At 37.1% G+C, this 19,320-nt stretch overlaps 1 protein-coding gene across 5 annotated transcripts in view; it reads left to right on the top strand.

The window, feature by feature from the left end:
* hspa12a (heat shock protein 12A) overlaps positions 1-4,663 on the top strand; it is a 45,148-nt gene extending 40,485 nt beyond the window's left edge. For all 5 annotated transcript variants that reach the window (XM_084393744.1, XM_084393741.1, XM_084393742.1 and 2 more), the window contains one exon: positions 3,303-4,663. In XM_084393744.1, the coding sequence (XP_084249870.1) occupies positions 3,303-3,934 (632 nt within the window). In that variant the 3' untranslated portion in view covers positions 3,935-4,663. The remainder of the gene's footprint in view (positions 1-3,302) is intronic.
* The last annotated feature ends 14,657 nt before the right edge of the window (positions 4,664-19,320 follow it).

Below are 19,320 nucleotides of genomic sequence, written 5' to 3'. Positions count from 1 at the left end.
TAAACAGTGCTTTAAGATTTTCGGGTAGGTCAAACAGGTAGGATATATACAGAAATTGAATAAAGTTATCAAACACTTCAGTCTTCACTGCATAAATTACATACAGATTAATCCTTATTAAAACGTACAAAAGTTATTCAGTCAAGAGCAGTGCGTGATTTTCTCCTTTTCTTTTGTTCTTTGATTATTCTTAATGACAAACAGCAGCGGGTTTATTAGGCTCTTTGACCTGCCGCACACGACACGGATCTGACACACGTTTCCTCTCAACTCTTTATGTGGGCCAGTGACAAATAAGGTTTTCAACTGATAAAAAATTCAAAAAGGTTAAAACTGCACATCAAAGTAGTTATTATCTTTATGGGGGTGTTTTTTACTTATTACTAAAATCTCAATTTTAAACAATGTATTTTAAGCGGTTTAACTGAGAATCATGTGACGACACCAGTCAAAATGTCATACGGGATAACGTTAATGCATTTTCTAAATATTACGATATTAAAACTTTTCAAATCAATAATACTTAATGAATATATAAAGTGATGCAGTAAACAATATTTGGAGCACAGAAAAAAATGTTTTGCACAACAATTTTTTCTCATTATATTGTGATTTCTTTAAACGTGACCCTACTTGTTCAAGTTCTTTACCCACATTTTAACACTGCAATGTGATTTAAAATGCGAAATGTCTGAAAATGTTTTACAGGACTTGGTATCATGTTATTATTGTTTCCTCAACTCCATGAAGTGAAATAATTCATTTCAATGGGAAAAAACAGCGTTATCCCGCCTGACTTAAGTTGTTACTCGGTATGACACCATATAAGTTAACACATGAATTGTCATTTTTACAACACTTAATAATGTTCATAAATAATTAATGTTTATGTTATGCAATGTTTTTCCAAGGAAATTAATTAGGCTCCACTGTAAAGAAATACAGATGTGGTTTTCAGTGTGTAAACTGTTACACACAAACTCAGTGTGGTTTCTTCCCAGATTTGGCAAGTATACAAATACATTTAAACATTTTTTTCATGTTTATGAATATCAGAACAGCACAACTTTTCAACATTAGGTTTAATTTAGTACTGAAAAGAACCGTGAATCATTTTATTGATGATCATAGTCACTCTACATCAATATTCATAAATAATGTAAAGGGTTAAAGTAGGCGACCTTCACTCATTTCACTGAACATCATTTATTTGAACAACAAATTTACAAAAGCATGTAATTGAACAACATATTTATAAAGAAAAATCTTATTAATGGGTTGAAGTACCTTGAATCACTAAATTTCATTAGTTTCATTAAATGAACACTACATTTTTATAGACTTAAAGGGGCTGATTCCCCAATATGACAGGTTGGACAATAATTAAGTGTAATTGTAATTGAATATTAATATGAATTATATAATTTGCTAATATTTAACTAAACAATGTTAATGATATGTTAATATCACAATTTTAATGGAAATTATACAAATTAAAGCTGAAAACTGTATAATAATATATTGTCAAACAGAAAGTAACTGTTATCCTATATGACAAAATTGTTATCCGGTATGACAAAACTCAGTTTAAATCTTTATCAGGCAGTATTTTTGGCTACCTATAGAAATCTGCAACCTTTACCTTCAACTTCCAAATATGTAAATTCATGCTAAATAAACATATTTACATAAAATCCACATTATATATGTTATTTTAGCGTTATCCCATATGACACAGGATTTTACTACATAGTGTGCTAGTGAAGAAAAAGGGTGAGTTAAACACATTTTATGAAAGACATACTTACCTTTCACCATTGTTTGGGGGTCCATCAGGGTCTTCCTGATTGTGTAACATGCTGTCTCACATCGTGTCAAAATAAAATTCACAATAAAATTGCTCCAGTTTGCTTGTTATCCCGTATGACATTGGCTGACAGCCAGTTTTGGGACAGAATGCTCCAAAGCATAACAATTAACTGGATGTCATATTCTTTGTAATATTTAAATATATTGTTGTCAAGACTCATACAATAATGCCTGTGGAGGAGATGTTAGGGTTTATTCGATTTTTTACAGTTTGTTTGGCTTTTTTGTATGTCACTCTAAGGTCCGGACAGTTATCCGGTATGACATTATGTGACTATAATGTCTAATAATTCTTACACTTTGTAATACCCTCAATATATGTTTATATCATTTGATAAACAGAGATCAATTGATTCAATAAATGTGCTTTTTATTAAACATTTCCTTATTTTGACTTCATAAAGGGGTTTGGACATCAAAATTGCACGTCACGTCATTGGGCCATGTTCATTTAAGACTTCTTGCGAGGAATACCCGACAAAACAGGCGTTTAGGCATAATTTTGTGTTTTCGTCCGTTCAAGCGCTGTGTTAAGCAGCTTTCAATGCGCACAAGTCGTGTGTCACACTGACAGGAGATTCACAGATGCACCAGGACTGCGTTGCCGTCTCATTTGTGTCTTATCGCGCTTGAATGGTTTAAAAGCTTTTGAATGAATAAGAGCGTGATCATGTTGTATCATGTTGTGTTATGTTGTGTTGGAATGGAATCAAAAGGCCAATTCACACTGCACCAGCAGACACAGTCCAACGCCAACAGACATTTGTTGTGACATTTGGTGTGTCAGTGTGTTACCCCTGTCACCATCTATTGGTGTTGGATTGAACATGTTGTATTGAACACATACTGTAATCTGGTGATTGTTCACTTTGGTCGGCGTCTTTCAGTGCAGTCCGAATTGGCATATAGTCTGAAGCTAAAAAATTATAGTCTGTGTTCATCATACACTACGTAATTTTCTCTGCCCAATATTTGCAGATTGGCTATGATATTCGACAGCTAGCATTGACTCCTCCTGACTGCAAATTGGGGCAAAAATCTGGGCAAAAGTTGTGTAGTGTATTCCAGCCTTGAGTAGAATCTGCAAAGCTGTATAAACTAATGGGCCGTTGGGAAGCACAATTAGGGCATGCGTTGGCCCAGTAAGGGGAGTCTCGACCATCTGCCCAAAATACTCCAGCACACACAGAACTGGGTCAGAACTCAGTCCCACTGCTCTCATGTTGGCTGAGCACAGCTGTGATCTGTTCAAACAAAAACTACAAGCAGAAACACCCCTGCCAATGAACTGCATTTTTGGCATTTTGATGAAAACCGGAGGAATGCGTAACATGCAATGAGTTCAATTGTTTTGTAATAAATCTTGTAATGACGTTCGTCAAAATCCTGTTTCTCTTTCTCTCCCCGCTTTCGTTCTTCTATATGTTCTCCAGCTGAGTTATTCGACAGGCCGGAGGTGACAGACATCAAGTTCCTTTTCCTGGTGGGTGGATTCGCAGAGTCTCCACTGCTGCAGCAGGCGGTTCAGAATATGCTTCAGGGCCGCAGCCGAATTATTATTCCGCATGATGTGGGCTTGACCATCCTCAAGGGGGCGGTGTTGTTCGGCCTGGATCCCAGCGTCATAAAGGTGCGGCGCTCTCCGCTAACTTACGGCGTTGGCGTCCTTAACCGTTTTGTAGAAGGGAAGCACCCGCCCGAGAAGATGCTTGTGAAGGACGGTACGCGCTGGTGCACCGACGTTTTCGATACGTTCATCTCTGCCGATCAGTCGGTGGCGCTGGGTGAAACGGTAAAACGCAGCTACACGCCGGCGAAGCCGTCACAGCAGGTGATTGTCATCCACGTATACTGCTCGGAAAAAGAGTCTGCCATTTTCATCTCAGACCCAGGTGTGAGGAAGTGCGGTACGCTGAAGCTGGATGTGAGCGGTACCGAGAGTCCAGCGGCACGAAGAGAGATCCAGACGCTCATGCAGTTCGGAGACACGGAGATAAGAGCCATGGCTATTGATGTGGCGACCTCTCGCAGTGTCAAAGCTAGCATCGATTTCCTTAGCCAATAGAAAAAAGATGAGGGATGAGTAAACGACACTGCAGAAACTCAGTATTTTAGTCATGTTTTCCAGAAAAATGTCCCAACATCCTTAAAACAAGATCCATTTGTTACTTTTAAAATTGCTTCAATTTTTTTTTTTTTTTTTTTTGAAAGAAATTAATACTTTTATTCAGCAAGGATGCATACGTTGATCAAAAGTGACAGTAGAGACATTTATAATGTTACGGAAGATTAAGCAGAACAACTGTTTTCAAGAAATGTTCCTTGAGCAGCAAATCAGCATATTAAAATGATTTCTGAAGGATCATGTGACACTGAAAACTGGAGTAATGATGCTGAAAATTCAGACATCAAGTTCCTTTTCCTGTTGGGTGGATTCGCAGAGTCTCCACGATTACAGAAAATAAATGTTTTATTGTATTGTATTTTTGATCACATAAATGCAGACTTTTCAAAAACATAAAAAAATGTACTGCCCCCAAACTTTTAATCAGTTGCGTATTGAATTACGTATTGAATTTATTTGCAAATTGTTTTATTTTCTTGTTATAAACATTAACCACTAAATTGTAGATGTATACTTACAAGAAACAAAAAAACTACAGGGTAATACAAATAAAATTGTGAAAAATAGTCTTAATATCTCATGCAGTTATGCAGGATGTTTAGATATTTTGACTGGAAAACAAGACAAAATACTGAGTAAAAATATGTTTTGCAGTGTAGAAGGATAGAGAAAAGACAGAGAAAACTAAAAATAGAGATTGAGCAAGAGATGAAGTTTGTAGGTTTGGAGTCTCAACTAATACACCATGTTTGCTGACTTTCCATGTGACATTCGCTTGAATAACTGTGCCATCCGTGTTATTTTATTCGGTTATTTCATTTTCCAGAAACACAACTGGAATCAACTTAAGAAGGAAATGAATTTCTCCTATTTGGTCAAAGTTGAGTTCATTCTGTTCATTTTTACCAATGCTCTCTCCTCATCTAGACTCGGTCCGTTATTCTCTGTATGCTTGTATTACAGTCTATTTGTGTATTGTCTGGCTATGGCTATTTTCTGCACAGAGATGCAAACTCTGCATGGATAGAGCCAAAATACAGCTGCGTATTGCTAGTAGTGCAATTTGGGATAGCACATTGTATTAACTTAGCAAGTCAAGTTCAGGTTAAGGCAGCTACATCAGTCTTATACTCACAATATAACATTGTTCTCTTACGAAATGTACTGCTTTGCTCTGAAACTCTGGCCTATTACCTCCAAGGCCCAGTCCAGAACCAGTTCACTCATTTAGGTTACAATGAGGAGGTAAAGCAGATGGTTTGGGCTGCTGGACTGGTGACCAAATTGTTAGTCTGAAACAGAAACTCAACTAACTTCAAGAACGGTACCGGTACCGCTACACATCACAAAGGTGCTGATGTCCATGACAAAATTACTGTCAGTTTTTCACACTAGTGCTACGCGGCAAAACACAACATAAATCTCATATTTTTTGTTTGTGTTGTTCTTACGTTTCGTTATCTTGATTGTGTGTTTATTTTATGCATGTCAAGGCATTTTAGGAGTTCTGGACACTTACATTGACTCCACTTGGCAGAAGTTTAGGGCGCCATTTCGTTTGTCCCAAAATGCAGCATATCTTTTCATATTGTTGGTCAGTATGTCGCTCTAAGTGGAATGAGAAAGCATAAATCCTAGAATGTGAATTTAAATCATCATTTATTTGAAGTGGCAGCGACAGCGAATCCGCTAGCTGCACCTACAACATGATTTGAAAGGATAGCCATCGCTATATGCTAGTTGCCTTTAATCCTGCTCTTATAGAAAGAGATGCCACTGATTTTTTTTTTTTTTTTTTTTTGTATTTTTATTTAGGAGATTATTTTGGAGTATATGTGTCAAATGAAAATGTTTATTTCTGTATATACAGTATTTAAAGATATTGTACAGATTTTTAGCATTGTTTTAGCATTAGCAGCTTTATGAGCAGTGTGTGTATGCAGGCCTTAAGAGCACACGTTCTTTTTTTCCCACTCTCACCAGCCTTCACATGGATAGTAAATTCAGATTTTACCCTAATCCAAACCACAAAAACTGAAACTTAATCCCATTCCCAAAACCATAACCCCGACCAAAATAATTCCATTTTAAACTCGCTTTTTATCTCAACCCTAAACAAACCTGCAATTCCCATTTCCCAATCTCATACGCGGCTTTGTGAATTGCCTATGTTGCTCTATTTTTAGTATCACAAGACTTGAAAACCTTTGACCTTAAAAACTTTACTCGCAGTTATCATTTGAAATAAGACGTGTAACATTGTGGAATATTTTGGTCTGGGGAAATGAGGTGACTGATAGTTTATGGTGTGTATGTGGTCAAATCTTATTCTGTAGATGATACCACAAATCACAGGCAATAGTTGTGCTTTAGGTTTGGAAGATACTGAGATAACGCTAAAAAATGAAAGCAATAAAGTATTGCAATGTGACGTTCCACATTTGATTCCCACTTGCTCCATCATGCTATTCTGCCAGTGTGACGTCTGTGTCAAAGCTTCAGCTGCAAAATTGTAATGTTGCTATGAAATTGTATTAACATTTTTAGATCACTGAGGTGAACATTCTCATCATTTTTTTCACATGTTCTTTGAAAGTCAGCAGTTATTTTTGGCGTTCTATAGATTTGCATAGCAACGTATGACAAGAAGCGCCAAATCATTCTTGCACAGGACAGTTAAAATGTGTGATAATAGCACAGATCTTGGATCAGAAACATGATGGCTCAAAAGTTTTTCTCAAATCACAACGAGCATCTGCCAGATTGTGAATAAAATATCATCAAACAATGTAATATCACTGAAAATGAAAAATAGCAAGCAACCGACTAAATGCTAACGCTTCTCTAAATGTAATCTGAATTTGCTGCTCATGTGATTAATTGCAAATAATTGCATCTGCTCTGCACGATTCGCATGAGTTACCAAACAAACATGATAAATATATATTTTTTGGTTAGGTTCATTTAAATATTCTACCACAAATCACTCTCTCATCATTGGCTGTGCAAGGCAGTAGAATGAGGGATGTCATCATGTGTGATTTATACATTACACACAAAGACATACACCTTTACATGTGCAGAAGTAAGCACACCTTTTTTGCTCTGAGAGTATTGATAGGGTGAATGTTAAAAAATCAAATATTGTTCTGCTGGTTTAAAGTTTTTCTTTTTGTTTTTCACCATATCATTTCATGGGCAGCTTTGCTATTATTTTTTTTATTTTATTTTATTGATTAACACAATGTATAGCCTCTTTATAAAATGTAGTTATTGCTATGATATGCTTGTAAAATCACATAAAAAGCACTATCATTTTGTTCTTTTGTTTTTCAGTTTCTTCACTCTGTCTAAAGTATTAAAATGCTCATCCCTGTTGGGGCGACGTTTGCTAAAAATTCACTGTGAATTTGATTTTGATTGCTTTTTCAGCATTATTTTTATTTAACTTGGTTTAGCTAAAAGTGGACCAGGTCAAAGGGTGTGAAAAAACGAAGGTAATTTCACGGTTTGCTAGATTCTGTGCTTTAAATGCTTGAAAGTCACCTAGTCATTCACTTAGATCCAAGATGGCTGCTCACCCCTAGAGCTGACGCTGTGTAAACTCACAAACTATACCTACTGGGTTGTTTTTAATTATTGGATAAAGTGTCACTGCTCTTGCCATATGCACATCAAAAAAGATTTGCAACTGTATTTCAATCAATGCCAAGTACCTACTAACAGCCAAAATGTCACCCAATAAAAAGTATGTGTTATTTCAAAAAACGTCCGAGTTGAGTTCCTTGTGTATGAAATGAGTGACCTTGTGCTAAAACGTTCTTCTTTTTTTTTTTAAATCTGAGAGGGGCTAATTCTTCAGTGAGAAATGTCATTATTATTTCATGAAATTTATATTTAATTTTTCTTAGATAAAAATAAACACTAAAATCTGCCAGACACTTTAAAGGCATAATGAACACATAAATTCCAAGTGTTGTAAAGTTATTAGAAATATATAATCTTTATGAAAATAAAGATCTCTACTCTAGAAATGCACTGCAGACACGTGTCTGACCATGTTATATTTCAAATCTAAAGATAAGTGTAAAAAAGTTCTTCAAGATCATGTCATGTGACATTTTGAGAAGACTAAAATGATAACTGATCCTGACAGTCTTCCCTGTACACATTCACACCTCTCCGGCCTGGTTATGGCTCTAATTATTCTTTTCTTTTTCTGTTCTTATAATTAATGATAACTTTCTATTCACACTGTTTTAATTCCTCATTTCTTTGATCAAACTTCTCACTTCACCTTCCAAATGCCCTTCTTGAAAAAAAAGAAACATTTCAGTCAGCTTTACTATTCAAAATTATTCTTAAAAATAGCATTTGCTTAGCTAGGTGGCAGGTGCATCTTAGGGCAAGCTAGCATGTTAGTTTAGCACACCATCAATACACAATTTATTAGATTAAAACCATGTTTTTGCTCAAAACTTTCTTTATAATGCAAGTCAAGTGTTTTCAATAACTTTCTGTGATCTGATGTGGCTTCAGACAGAAAATATATTATTTTAGTATTCTGCACAATAGGGTGGTCCTTATCAAGTCCAATTTTTTTTTTGTGTGCAAAATGTTAGTGTCTTAAAGGGATACTCCACTTTTTTCGGAAATAAGCTCATTTTACATCTCATTTAGGAACTAGGAACTACTCTCATTCCAGCGTAATAATCAAGGAACTGTGCGGCCGTACCATGGGTGCAGCAGGCGTAGTGATATGACGCAGCGCCTGAAAATAGTCCCCAGCTCGGTAACTTCTTCCAACGTGACCGGGACTAAGTTTGTCTAACCTATTAGACCTATTTTCAGGCGCTGCGTCATATCATTACGCCTGCTGCACTCATGGTACGACCGCACAGTTCCTTGATTATTACGCTGGAATGAGAGTAGTTCCTAGTCATATAGGCTTAGAAAATCGCAACTTTTCATTTTCCGTCGATCTTAGTACACGGTTTAACTACAGAAGAGTCAAGTTTTAAATAGGAAAAATATTGAAACTCTTTGGTCATTTTGAAAGAAATGCTACTGGACTCATCAGAATCAATGATCTGTGCTAAGCTATGCTAAAAGTGGTACCGTCAGACCCGGAGTTCGGCTGAATGGATTCTAAAACGGTAAAACTCAACTGTTTAACTCTGGGGGAGATGTAAAATGAGCTTATTTCCGAAAAAAGTGGAGTATCCCTTTAAAGCCACACTAAGTAGAATTTGTGTTTTTGTCAAACAGCGACCCCTAGAGTGCTGTGGAGTACTTGCACTGTCGTAAATATATTAGCCTATATTATAACGTTTTTACATGATTGCAGCTAAATCACAAGTAAATAGTCTAGTCTAGGCCTACTGTATAATTTAATTTGTTGTTTTTATTGGAATGTAAACATTACAAAATGCCAGATAACAGCAATTAAGTTAAATGTACGTCGCATTATTTCATAACATTGGCCGTTATGATGTCATTAGACATGATTATTGCAATTTATCATAATAGTTTGCAAATTGTGCTCGTTTATACTATTTACAACCTCTACGTTAGGCTTATTTATGTCCTGATAATTATGTGAGATATTGAAAGCTGTTCTCATGATGATAATCGCAGAAATCAACGTCAACAGCGTAGTATGATATATCCCTCAGGACTACGTGATAAATACACCTCACAACACCTGAATTCAGCTGGCAAACCAATTTGTGAGGCATAGCTATCTGATTTATCAAAACGATTCCATTTACACCTGGTCACATAAATGTATTTTTGCGAAATCGCGCTATATGCAGATTTAATGGAGTGCACGTCACCAAAAGCAACAGATATGAACTGCATTTCATAGATCATCAGCTAAAATGTCAAAATCAAAGACCGTAATAGCCTAAGAGAGAGCAGTAAGCCTGATAAGATAATTTTGTTTCTTTACTTTTAATGATGAAGATCGTGTGTTAAGCGTCTGCGACTTACTTTCACTTTGATTTGCGATAGTTTGCACGTTGGCTTGATGCAGTTGCTCATCTGCGGTGATGCGTGTTCCAGCCATAGACTGTGGTTCCAGCGCGTCGTCATATCTGGATATAACATATAGCCTATAACACCCTCTCACACGGTTTTTTTTTTTTTTGGAAGAAGTACAATTTGGTTTCTTTCAACAACCATATGCATTTACACTTGTCCAGTTTCGTCTGGAATGCGTCTCAGATCTCCTCCTGAAGTGGTTTGAGGGATCGGATTCAAATCCGTCTCGAATGCATTTCCGAGGGCATTTAACGTTACACCTGGACTTTTCACGATCGGATAGCTGTCAGATCTGAGAAAACGCTTGAAGTGGCATAAACAGCCCCCCATGACAAAAACATACGCACGAAAGCCGAAAACAAACGCTGGTTGGCCGCTCACGTCCAAATTTGAGGAAGTGGTGGGGGAAGTGACGTATGCCGTAAAGCAGTCGAATGTTGTAGTTCTTTTTGTGCTCGGGTTACTACCCGAACCCTGAAGTTACATAGTGCCAGTAAAAGCGATACAGACCCTGTCAGGCTATGGCAGACGTGTCATTCAACCTATTGTAAGTCGATGTACCATCACAAGGATCTTGGAAATATATTGTGAAGGTTGAAAAGTTCCATGTTGTTGCTTTAAGCTCTTAAACTGTTCCTTTTAACTTCAACTTTAACTTCTTTATCTGCGTGTCACTGTTACAGCAATCTCTGGAAGCTTTATGTAAGGGACTTCCTGGAATGTCACATGATGTGCCTGTTCATCACAAGTGCTATTTGTGGACTAAATGTGCATACAGCACCCCCAAGCTGCCAGTTTGAAATGAAAACACAGTTCATCTGAGTATCCAGCGCTCATAATGATTACATCTGCGCATTTTGGGTCAACTTAAACGAATTTATAAATATTACTCCTCTCTGTATAATTTTTACACATATGGGAATCTATCAATATTTCTCCAAATCTGCAAAATTTTGAGCGAAAAACCCAGAGGGCCGGACTGAATGGGAGCGGCTGATGATCATAATTCATATTAAGGGGGTCAACTCACTTCATTTTCATAACTCCTGACACAAATTAAGACTGTCACTATAAGTTTATCAAGGTATAATTACATTAAATCTAACAGTAACTTTGAACTAATTTAAACAAAGAACGATTCAGTGCGTCGGCATCCTCGTGAAGGTTAGCAGGTTTTGAAAAAATCTGACACACTTTACATCACCTGTTCAAATCAATTTCTAAATGGTAAAAAGAAAAACATAAAAGATTTGTGCTACCTCGTGAAAAATCTACAGAGACCTTGACTTAGCAGATCTCTTCCAGATGGAATTCAACATGCAGTATTTCTTCAGTCATGTACAGCCACTGTTCCTATTTGAAAAGAGCCATTTAATTGTAAAGCCTTATTCGCCATCTGTAAATTCTACCATTCTATACACAAATAAAATCAATATTCTCACATACTTTAATTTAGTTCATTGACACATCAACTTAAAGTACATAATGGCACCAGATTTTAAGAGTTTAGAAGCCGTTATTAATTTTCTATGGATCTGTCAAGAGTATATGCTTTTGTTTATAGAGGGAAAGGGTCTTTTTTTGGTGGGGCGAGAGTACATTTTAGGCCCTTCAGCAATGAGCTATGATGTATGAGACATTGAACTGTAACCTGTTCCATTCAGGAAGGTTTTTATACTCAGAAGTGGCCACTTAACTCTTGTGTCCTGCAAAGATTGACTGATTCAGTTCAAAAGAGAAACACCACTGCTTTCTTGTTCCAGCAAGAATATATAACTGTATTATTTGAAATCAAGGACATCTTGGTCCTCTTTAGACTGGACTGACAAATTTGAGCGTACAGCTTATGAACAATTAAAACTCTTGAAGACTCTTGAAGACACTTGTTGAGACTGACTGTATATGACATTGCCTGGCTTTATGACTACAAGATGGCGACACAAGAATGAAAAAAGACAGTAATTAGCAGCCATAGAACGATCATGATCTTTGGTACAAAAGAGCAATTGCTAATGTGAAGAGTGACAGATCTACTGGGACTTATTGCAGAACTATTTCGATTAAGAAAAATATTAAATGACAGCTAAATCAACATATCCAAGAGCATAGTCTTGTTTACTTCAAAAGGCTCTGTCATCACCCTCTATTCAAAACCCCTCACACCAAATACAAATTCAATGGGCATATATGTATTGAACTAAACTCTTGCCTATCTTTGGGGTAATAATTACTCAGCTTCGTTATTTATTAAACGTAATTTCTGCATCGTGGTAATTCCTGGCATTCGACAAATAAAATCTGATGAAATTCGACCGTTAAGGCAAGGAGAAGTTTTAAAGAGTCAACACTGCCCCCTAGTGTCACTTATATGTGTAGACAAGTGACTCGCCAGTACTGCGCCATGATTAGGAAATAATTAAATTAGAAAATAATACAAATAAAAATAGTAGATTAATAATACAATATAAATAATATATATTTATAACATATTTAAAATATAATATATATTTAAATATTAAACCAAAACAAACAAAAACACATACTACTTTTGATATTTGAAATGCTATGTGTCTAGAGTTACCTGACATTTCAGGGGTATACAGAACAAAAGAACCGGGTGTGTGAGGTAGTTTAATATCATTCACTGTCCATTTGTGGGTCCTTTTTCCAGGGCTGAGAGAGTACTTAAAACATCATCCTCCTCACTAGTCCCCGTCCATACGCGGCAGGTAAGTATTAATAAAAGGATTTTATTATGAAAACCCAGCAATTATAGTTAGACTCAAGCACCCTCGTCCAGGATCCCACCCCATCTGAATATGAGTCTAAACGCAAAGCACTTCTGATTCAATTTGTACAAGCGGCAGGGGTGTATGTGTTATTTTAACAGAGGAGGGAGTGGAGGACCACTCAACTTCAAACAGGACAGGGTCTCTCTGTGAATGTGTGTGTGTGTGTGTGTGTGTGTGTGTGTGTGTGTGTGTGAGAGAGAGAGAGATTTAGGAAGCTTACCAAAGAGGTGAGATCATCAGAACGGCACATCAGTCAGAATTGGGCTGGTTGCTAGGGTGATTGTGAGAGGGTAGTGTATCTCTCTGAAAATGCCCCTTCAGGGGTACTGCCCACATACGGCTCTGTCACCAACAGAATCATGATCTGCAGAAGTGGCCGCTTGACACATTTTCAGCATTGTGAAGCATAATGTTCCTCACCCCTCTATCAGGTAATCCTGTAATTATTTTATTGTCTGATTATTTGTTTATTTAACAGAAACACCCACAACTAACCGATACAAGGGCCTTGAAAACTGAGATGAGAGCTGAAATCTGAAATGATTTAACATGGGCATACAATATCAAGGCAAGGCAAGTGTATTTATATAGCACATTTCATACACTTTGGCAATTCAAAGTGCTTTAGAAAGGAATAACAATAATCACAAATTAAAAGCAGGAATATTAAACCAGTTATTCAAAATGCTTTACATAGAAAGGAATTAAAATATCACACTATGGCAATTCAAAGTGCATTGCATAGAAAATAAGCACAAAATAAAAGCAAGGGAAATTAAAATGATACAGTTATGAAAATGAATTCGTAGTATTTGTCTCATTCAATTTTCAGTGCCATTTGATTTAGAATCAAAAGGAGGATGCAGAGATAAAATACAGTGTAATCAGTCGGACGCACAGCGGCACAGTAGTCATTCATTAAATGCACAGCTAAACAGATGTGTTTTGAGTCTGGATTTGAATGTGGCTACTGTAGGAGCACATCTGATCTCTTCTGGAAGCTGGTTCCAGCTGCTGCTGGCATAATAGCTAAAAGCAGACTCGCATGTTTAGAGTGAACCCTTGGTATTTCTAGCTGATATGATCTGATCTGAGTGATCTGTTAGGTTTATATTCAGTGAGCATATCTGCAATGTATTGAGGTCCTAGGCCATTGAGTGATTTATATATCAGTAATAATACTTTCAAATCAATCCTAAATGCACTGCAAAAAAATGATTTAAATAAATTTCAACATTAGAATAAGAAATAATGTGTGGTTTCGACTTAAAAAAGTACGTATTCGTGCTTGACTTAAAATATTAAGTTTAGTTAACTTTAGTTTAGTTTAGTTAGGTTGGATATTTAATTGATCTCAACTAATTTTAAGTTGTTATAACAACATTTTTTACAGTGTGTACAGTAACTGGGAGCCAATGTAAAGACCTGAGGACTGGTGCGATATGTTCATATTTTCTGGTTCTGCTCAGAATCCTGGCGGCAGCGTCAACTGTCTTATGGTCTTTTTGGGAAGTCCATTACAATAATCCACCCTGCTGGTGACGAAAGCATGCACAAGTTTTTCTAAGTCTTGTCTGGAAACAAAGCATCTAATTCTTGCAATATTTTTGAGATGATAGTATGCTGATTTAGTTATTGCTTTGACGTGACTACTGAAGCTAAGGTCTGACTCCAGAATCACATCGAGATTCCTGACTTGATTTTTAGTTGTTTGACCCCTAGCGTCAAGGTATGCGTTCACCTTGAGAACTTCATCTTTGTTTCCAAACGCAATGACTTCAGTTTTGTCTTTGTTTAACTGAAGAAAGTTTTGACACATCCAACTGTTGACTTCATCAAAGCATTGGCACAGGGAGTCAATGGGGCTGTAATCGTTAGGCGATAGGGCTAAGTAGAGCTGTGTGTCGTCTGCATAGCTGTGGTAAGCAGTTTGGTTCTTTCTCATTATTTGGCTCATTGGGAGCATATACAGGTTGAACAGGAGTGGTGCAAGAATCGAGCCTTGAGGGACTCCGCATGTCATGGATGTCCACTCAGACTTATGGTCTCCTATACTCCTATACATAATAACCTCTCCCATCTAAGTATAACCTGAACCATTTTAGGACTATCCCAGAAAGCCCGACCCAGTTTTCCAGCCTGTCAAGAAGTATGTTATGATCGACAGTGTCAAATGCAGCACTGAGGTCGAGTAGTACCAGAATTGATGTTTTGCCTGTATCAGAATTTAAACGAATATCGTTTATCATCTTTCTGAGCGCTGTCTCTGTGCTGTGATGCGGTCGGAAACCAGATTGAAAATTGTCCATTTGAGATTAAGAATTTGTTCAGCTGATTGAAGACAACTTTTTCAATGATCTCGCCTATGAAAGGAAGATTTGAGATTGGTCTGTAATTGCTCAATATGTTGCTATCCAGATTGCTCTTTTTCAGGAGGGGCTTGACAACTGCAGTTTGTCGCCATGCAGACTTTGGAAAAATCCCATAGAGAAGTGAGGAATTTATCACTTCTAGGAGATACAGGAGAAAACACACTTTTGAAAAAGGAAGTGGGGATTGTGTCAAGGTTGATGTTTTAAGGTGCTGTACTGTTTCTTCCAAAATTTTACCACTAATTTCTTCAAAATCAGACATAGTAAATTTCTGCAGATGTGGTCTGATCTGTCTGACCTCAGTGCCACACGAGGATATGCTGATCGCCTTTCCGATATTATTGATTTTCTCAGAGAAGAAGGAAGCAAATTCACTGCATCAGAAGTCAAGCTACACATCATTAATATGTATAGGCCTACTGTATATGTCTAGTGGTGAGCACACTGGCAGAACAGAGCTGGATATCATGTTCATTACATTATGAAATTATGGTCAGTAAGATTTATTTTTAAAAGAAATTAAAACTTTTATTCAGCAGGGCGTGTTAAATTGATAAAAAATCACATTGTTATGAAATATTTCTATTTCAAATGCTGTTCTTTTGAACCTTCTTCATTGAAGAATCCTGAAAATGTGTGTCACGACTTCCACAACAATATTAAGCAGTGCAACTGTTTTCTACATTGATAATAATTAGAAATGTTTCTTGAGCACAAACATTCTTAAAGGGTTTGTTCGCCCAAAAATGAACATTCTGTCATTAATTACTCACCCTCATGTCGTTCCAAACTCGTAAGACCACAAATTAAGGAACATAATTGATGAAATCTGAGAGCTTTCTCTTCGCTCCGTTGATAGCTACACAACTGAAACTTTGCCACTTTAAAAAGTCCATAAAGAAATTGTAAAACTAATCCATATTAATTGAACGGGTTATTCCACATTTTCTGAAGAGACTCGATCGCTAAATTCGAGACCTGAATTTCGGCTTTTATTCACATAAAAACATTTACCAGCAAACATAAACAGAAGCTCAAACGTGCGTAACTGAAGAACCTCACTGGTTCTCGCACGCCAAGCAAACAGGTTTGAGTTTCAGTTTTCCATAACTGATTTATGAGTTGATGAATGTCTAAATGTGAATAAAAGCCTAAATGAAATCTGTTCATCATATAAAGCAATTGTGTCTCTTCAGAAAATTTGTTTTTGAAGCGTCAAAGTTTCAGTTGCGCAGACTGTCAATGGAGAGACAGAAATCTCTCAGATTTCATCAAAAAGATCTTAATTTGTGTTCTGAAGACAGAATTGTCGTTTTTGGGTGAACTATCCCTTTAAGGATCACATGACACTGAAGAGTAATGACTGCTATAATAATATTTCACAATATTACTGTTTAGTATGGTGCTGTACTGTATTTTTGATTAAATAAATGCAGTCTCAATGAGCATAACACTTTCAAAAACTAAACTTTTGAACGGTTGTGTATAGGCCTACTTTAAATATACAGTGGCCCCAATAAGTATTTGGACACTTAAGTCACATTTGAAATGAATAAATTGCAATGTAGAAATAAAAAAATTCAAACCAAGTGGCATACGTGAACAAATTATTTTCTTAAAACCACAGTAACTTCTGCAGTAACTTCAAAGCCATTACCTTGAGGTCATTTCATATATCACATACATTTTCACTAAAGAGTCCAATTTTTGTACACTTTAGTTTTAAATCAATAATGCAATTGGCTTTGATATATAATATAATATTTTTACATTTAGATTTGTGAAATGTTCTGCTTGAAAAGCCTGGTTACTATCCTTAAAAAAAGAAATGCCCCTTTTGATATTTCAGATATGAATGCAGTGCATTCATTCTTCAAGTGTGGCTAAAGCATAGCCTTCTGCCATACAGCTCTTGACCACAGAACATTAAGTTTTACTAAGAATACTGAAACTGTGGCAAAGCCTGGACAAATCGGCCAGAAGCTTTGTTTTCAAACTTTCCATTCTTCTATTCATGGGAACAGTGAAACATAGATGCTGTCATCCGGATATTCTTTCTGATAAGCCACCGTAATTACTGGAATCAGAGATCTATGTTATCATTAGCTTTGTGCGCAACGAAGAAAAAAAAAAAAATAAATGAAGAGAAAGAGTGACAGTGTGAGAGAGAGAGAGATGAGTGCAAATTTAAGGGCATTGAACCCCTCCTCATCACTTGCCACGGTTCAATTCAGATTCTAATACCATAATGCAGTTTTACTGGGAGCTGAAGCCTGCAGATTGTTCTGATGGGCATTGTGAGTTTTGATGGCTTAAATGAGTAAAAAGTCAGTGTGAATGCAAATGTACTTTGTTAGTGTCACCATGAAAATGGCAGCATGCCTTTTTAATGCCTTATTTTTACAGCTTTGATTATAGGTTGGGTATTCAAACAAGTGAATGAGAAAACAATGAGCAGGCAATCAGGACTTCATAAAGCAGAGAGCAGCATGGGACAGATTAATGAGAGTGCGTCACACACATACCCACTCAAGCAGCCTTTAGAAATGACACTCATGCGTGTGACATATTAAAAGAGGGCTTGCACTTTGAGCGGAGATGTGAAAAGGATCAGAGGACCGTTAACATGTAATTTAGAGCCCAATCTGACTGCTGTTTGCACAAAAGCAACCGAAATTCTGTCATCATCAATATGGAGAGACTTTTCGCGAGTCACGTCAACCCTATAACGCAGACAGAGGAACAGAGGCTTCAATGGACATGGATGGCTCATACACCCACATGTCACATACAGCAGCGTTCAGATGAACAACAGTAACTGCTTTTAATTTGGGTGTTAAAAACAGTCTCAATGAGAAGAATGGCTTCAGGAGAGAAAAGCACTAGAGCTAATGGATGGGAGAAATGCTTTCCTATCGACTGAGCATTATATCCCTATAACTCCCTATAACTGTAAAATCAATCAGCATGTATTCATTCAGACTCTTTATTTAACAGCGTGTTCCATCAGCCAGGGTTTGTGAAATCACAAATAAAACAGTATTTGTTTGGCTTAGAAGCAATAAGTAGAAGAAGCTTATTGAGAATATGTTTGCCATATGATAGTGTACATTTGGCAGATTCTATGACAATTTTCATTGGCATTTTTAAATGTGGGATATTAAACCAAACCAATCCAGGCAGGTGGGACACTGACTACGTTTACAAGCTGTCAATATTCGGGTTATGGTCGGGTTAAGGTCACTATTTGGGTTTCTGAAACATTCGGAATAACCCGTTTACATGCGTGAGTAGAGAGAGTTACTCCTGTATAAGTTACATGGAATTTGTAATCAATTGGCAATATCCCGATGTAAACGGCGACGCACGGTTAGCGTCTGGACGTACGGACAACCTTAAGACGTAATATGCGTCATTTCCGATTCTTCTTCCTGTATCCAAAGACAACAACAACAGCAGCAGCACGCGGATAATGGAGAGTTCGGGGCAGATAGCGATCGCCTATGTTTGCGCTTTCCTCCTCGCTCCAAAAGTGTGGTGCTGTGCTGCGTCTCGCCATGTTTACCTCTACTTCTTGTTTACTTCCGGTATACTGCACGCGGGTTTTTGTATGCGCCGTCTCTACTCAAAAGACCAAGATTCCTTGCGAATAGAACATGCGCAGAACACAAAGCAATGTTCCTTTTGATGGGGATATGCCGATACGCGTTTACATGACCAAATATTCGGGTTAGAAAAGGGGTACCCCAGGGATCATATCCGGGTTTTTGCCGGTGTTTACATGGCCGTGCGCGACCGGGTTATTGCTAATATCCCGGTTTTGAACGGGTTATTGGCTGCATGTAAACGTAGTCACTGTTATGTAAAAAGGCACAGAGGATGTGTGTCTTGAGAGTGTTGTCCATGTTAAAAGCCACCCTTTTTTTTTTTTTTTTTTTTTTTTTTTGCGTGTGTGTGTGAAAGGAGTTGGGTGAAATGATTGCCCTGCTTCACAGTGAAACTGCAGAGAGAACAAAGTGATGGTATACTGCCACCTTTTGCCCAAAACAACTCAAAACCCAACGTGAGGCGACAAATCTGATCTACCTACTCAAGATGATCTGTTACCACATGGGTA

This window comes from Rutilus rutilus (genome assembly GCF_951802725.1).
Source record: "Rutilus rutilus genome assembly, chromosome: 21".
Classification (NCBI taxonomy): Eukaryota; Metazoa; Chordata; class Actinopteri; order Cypriniformes; family Leuciscidae; genus Rutilus; species Rutilus rutilus.
Note: the sequence above shows the minus strand (reverse complement) of the source record. Positions and strands in the feature narration are given on the sequence as shown.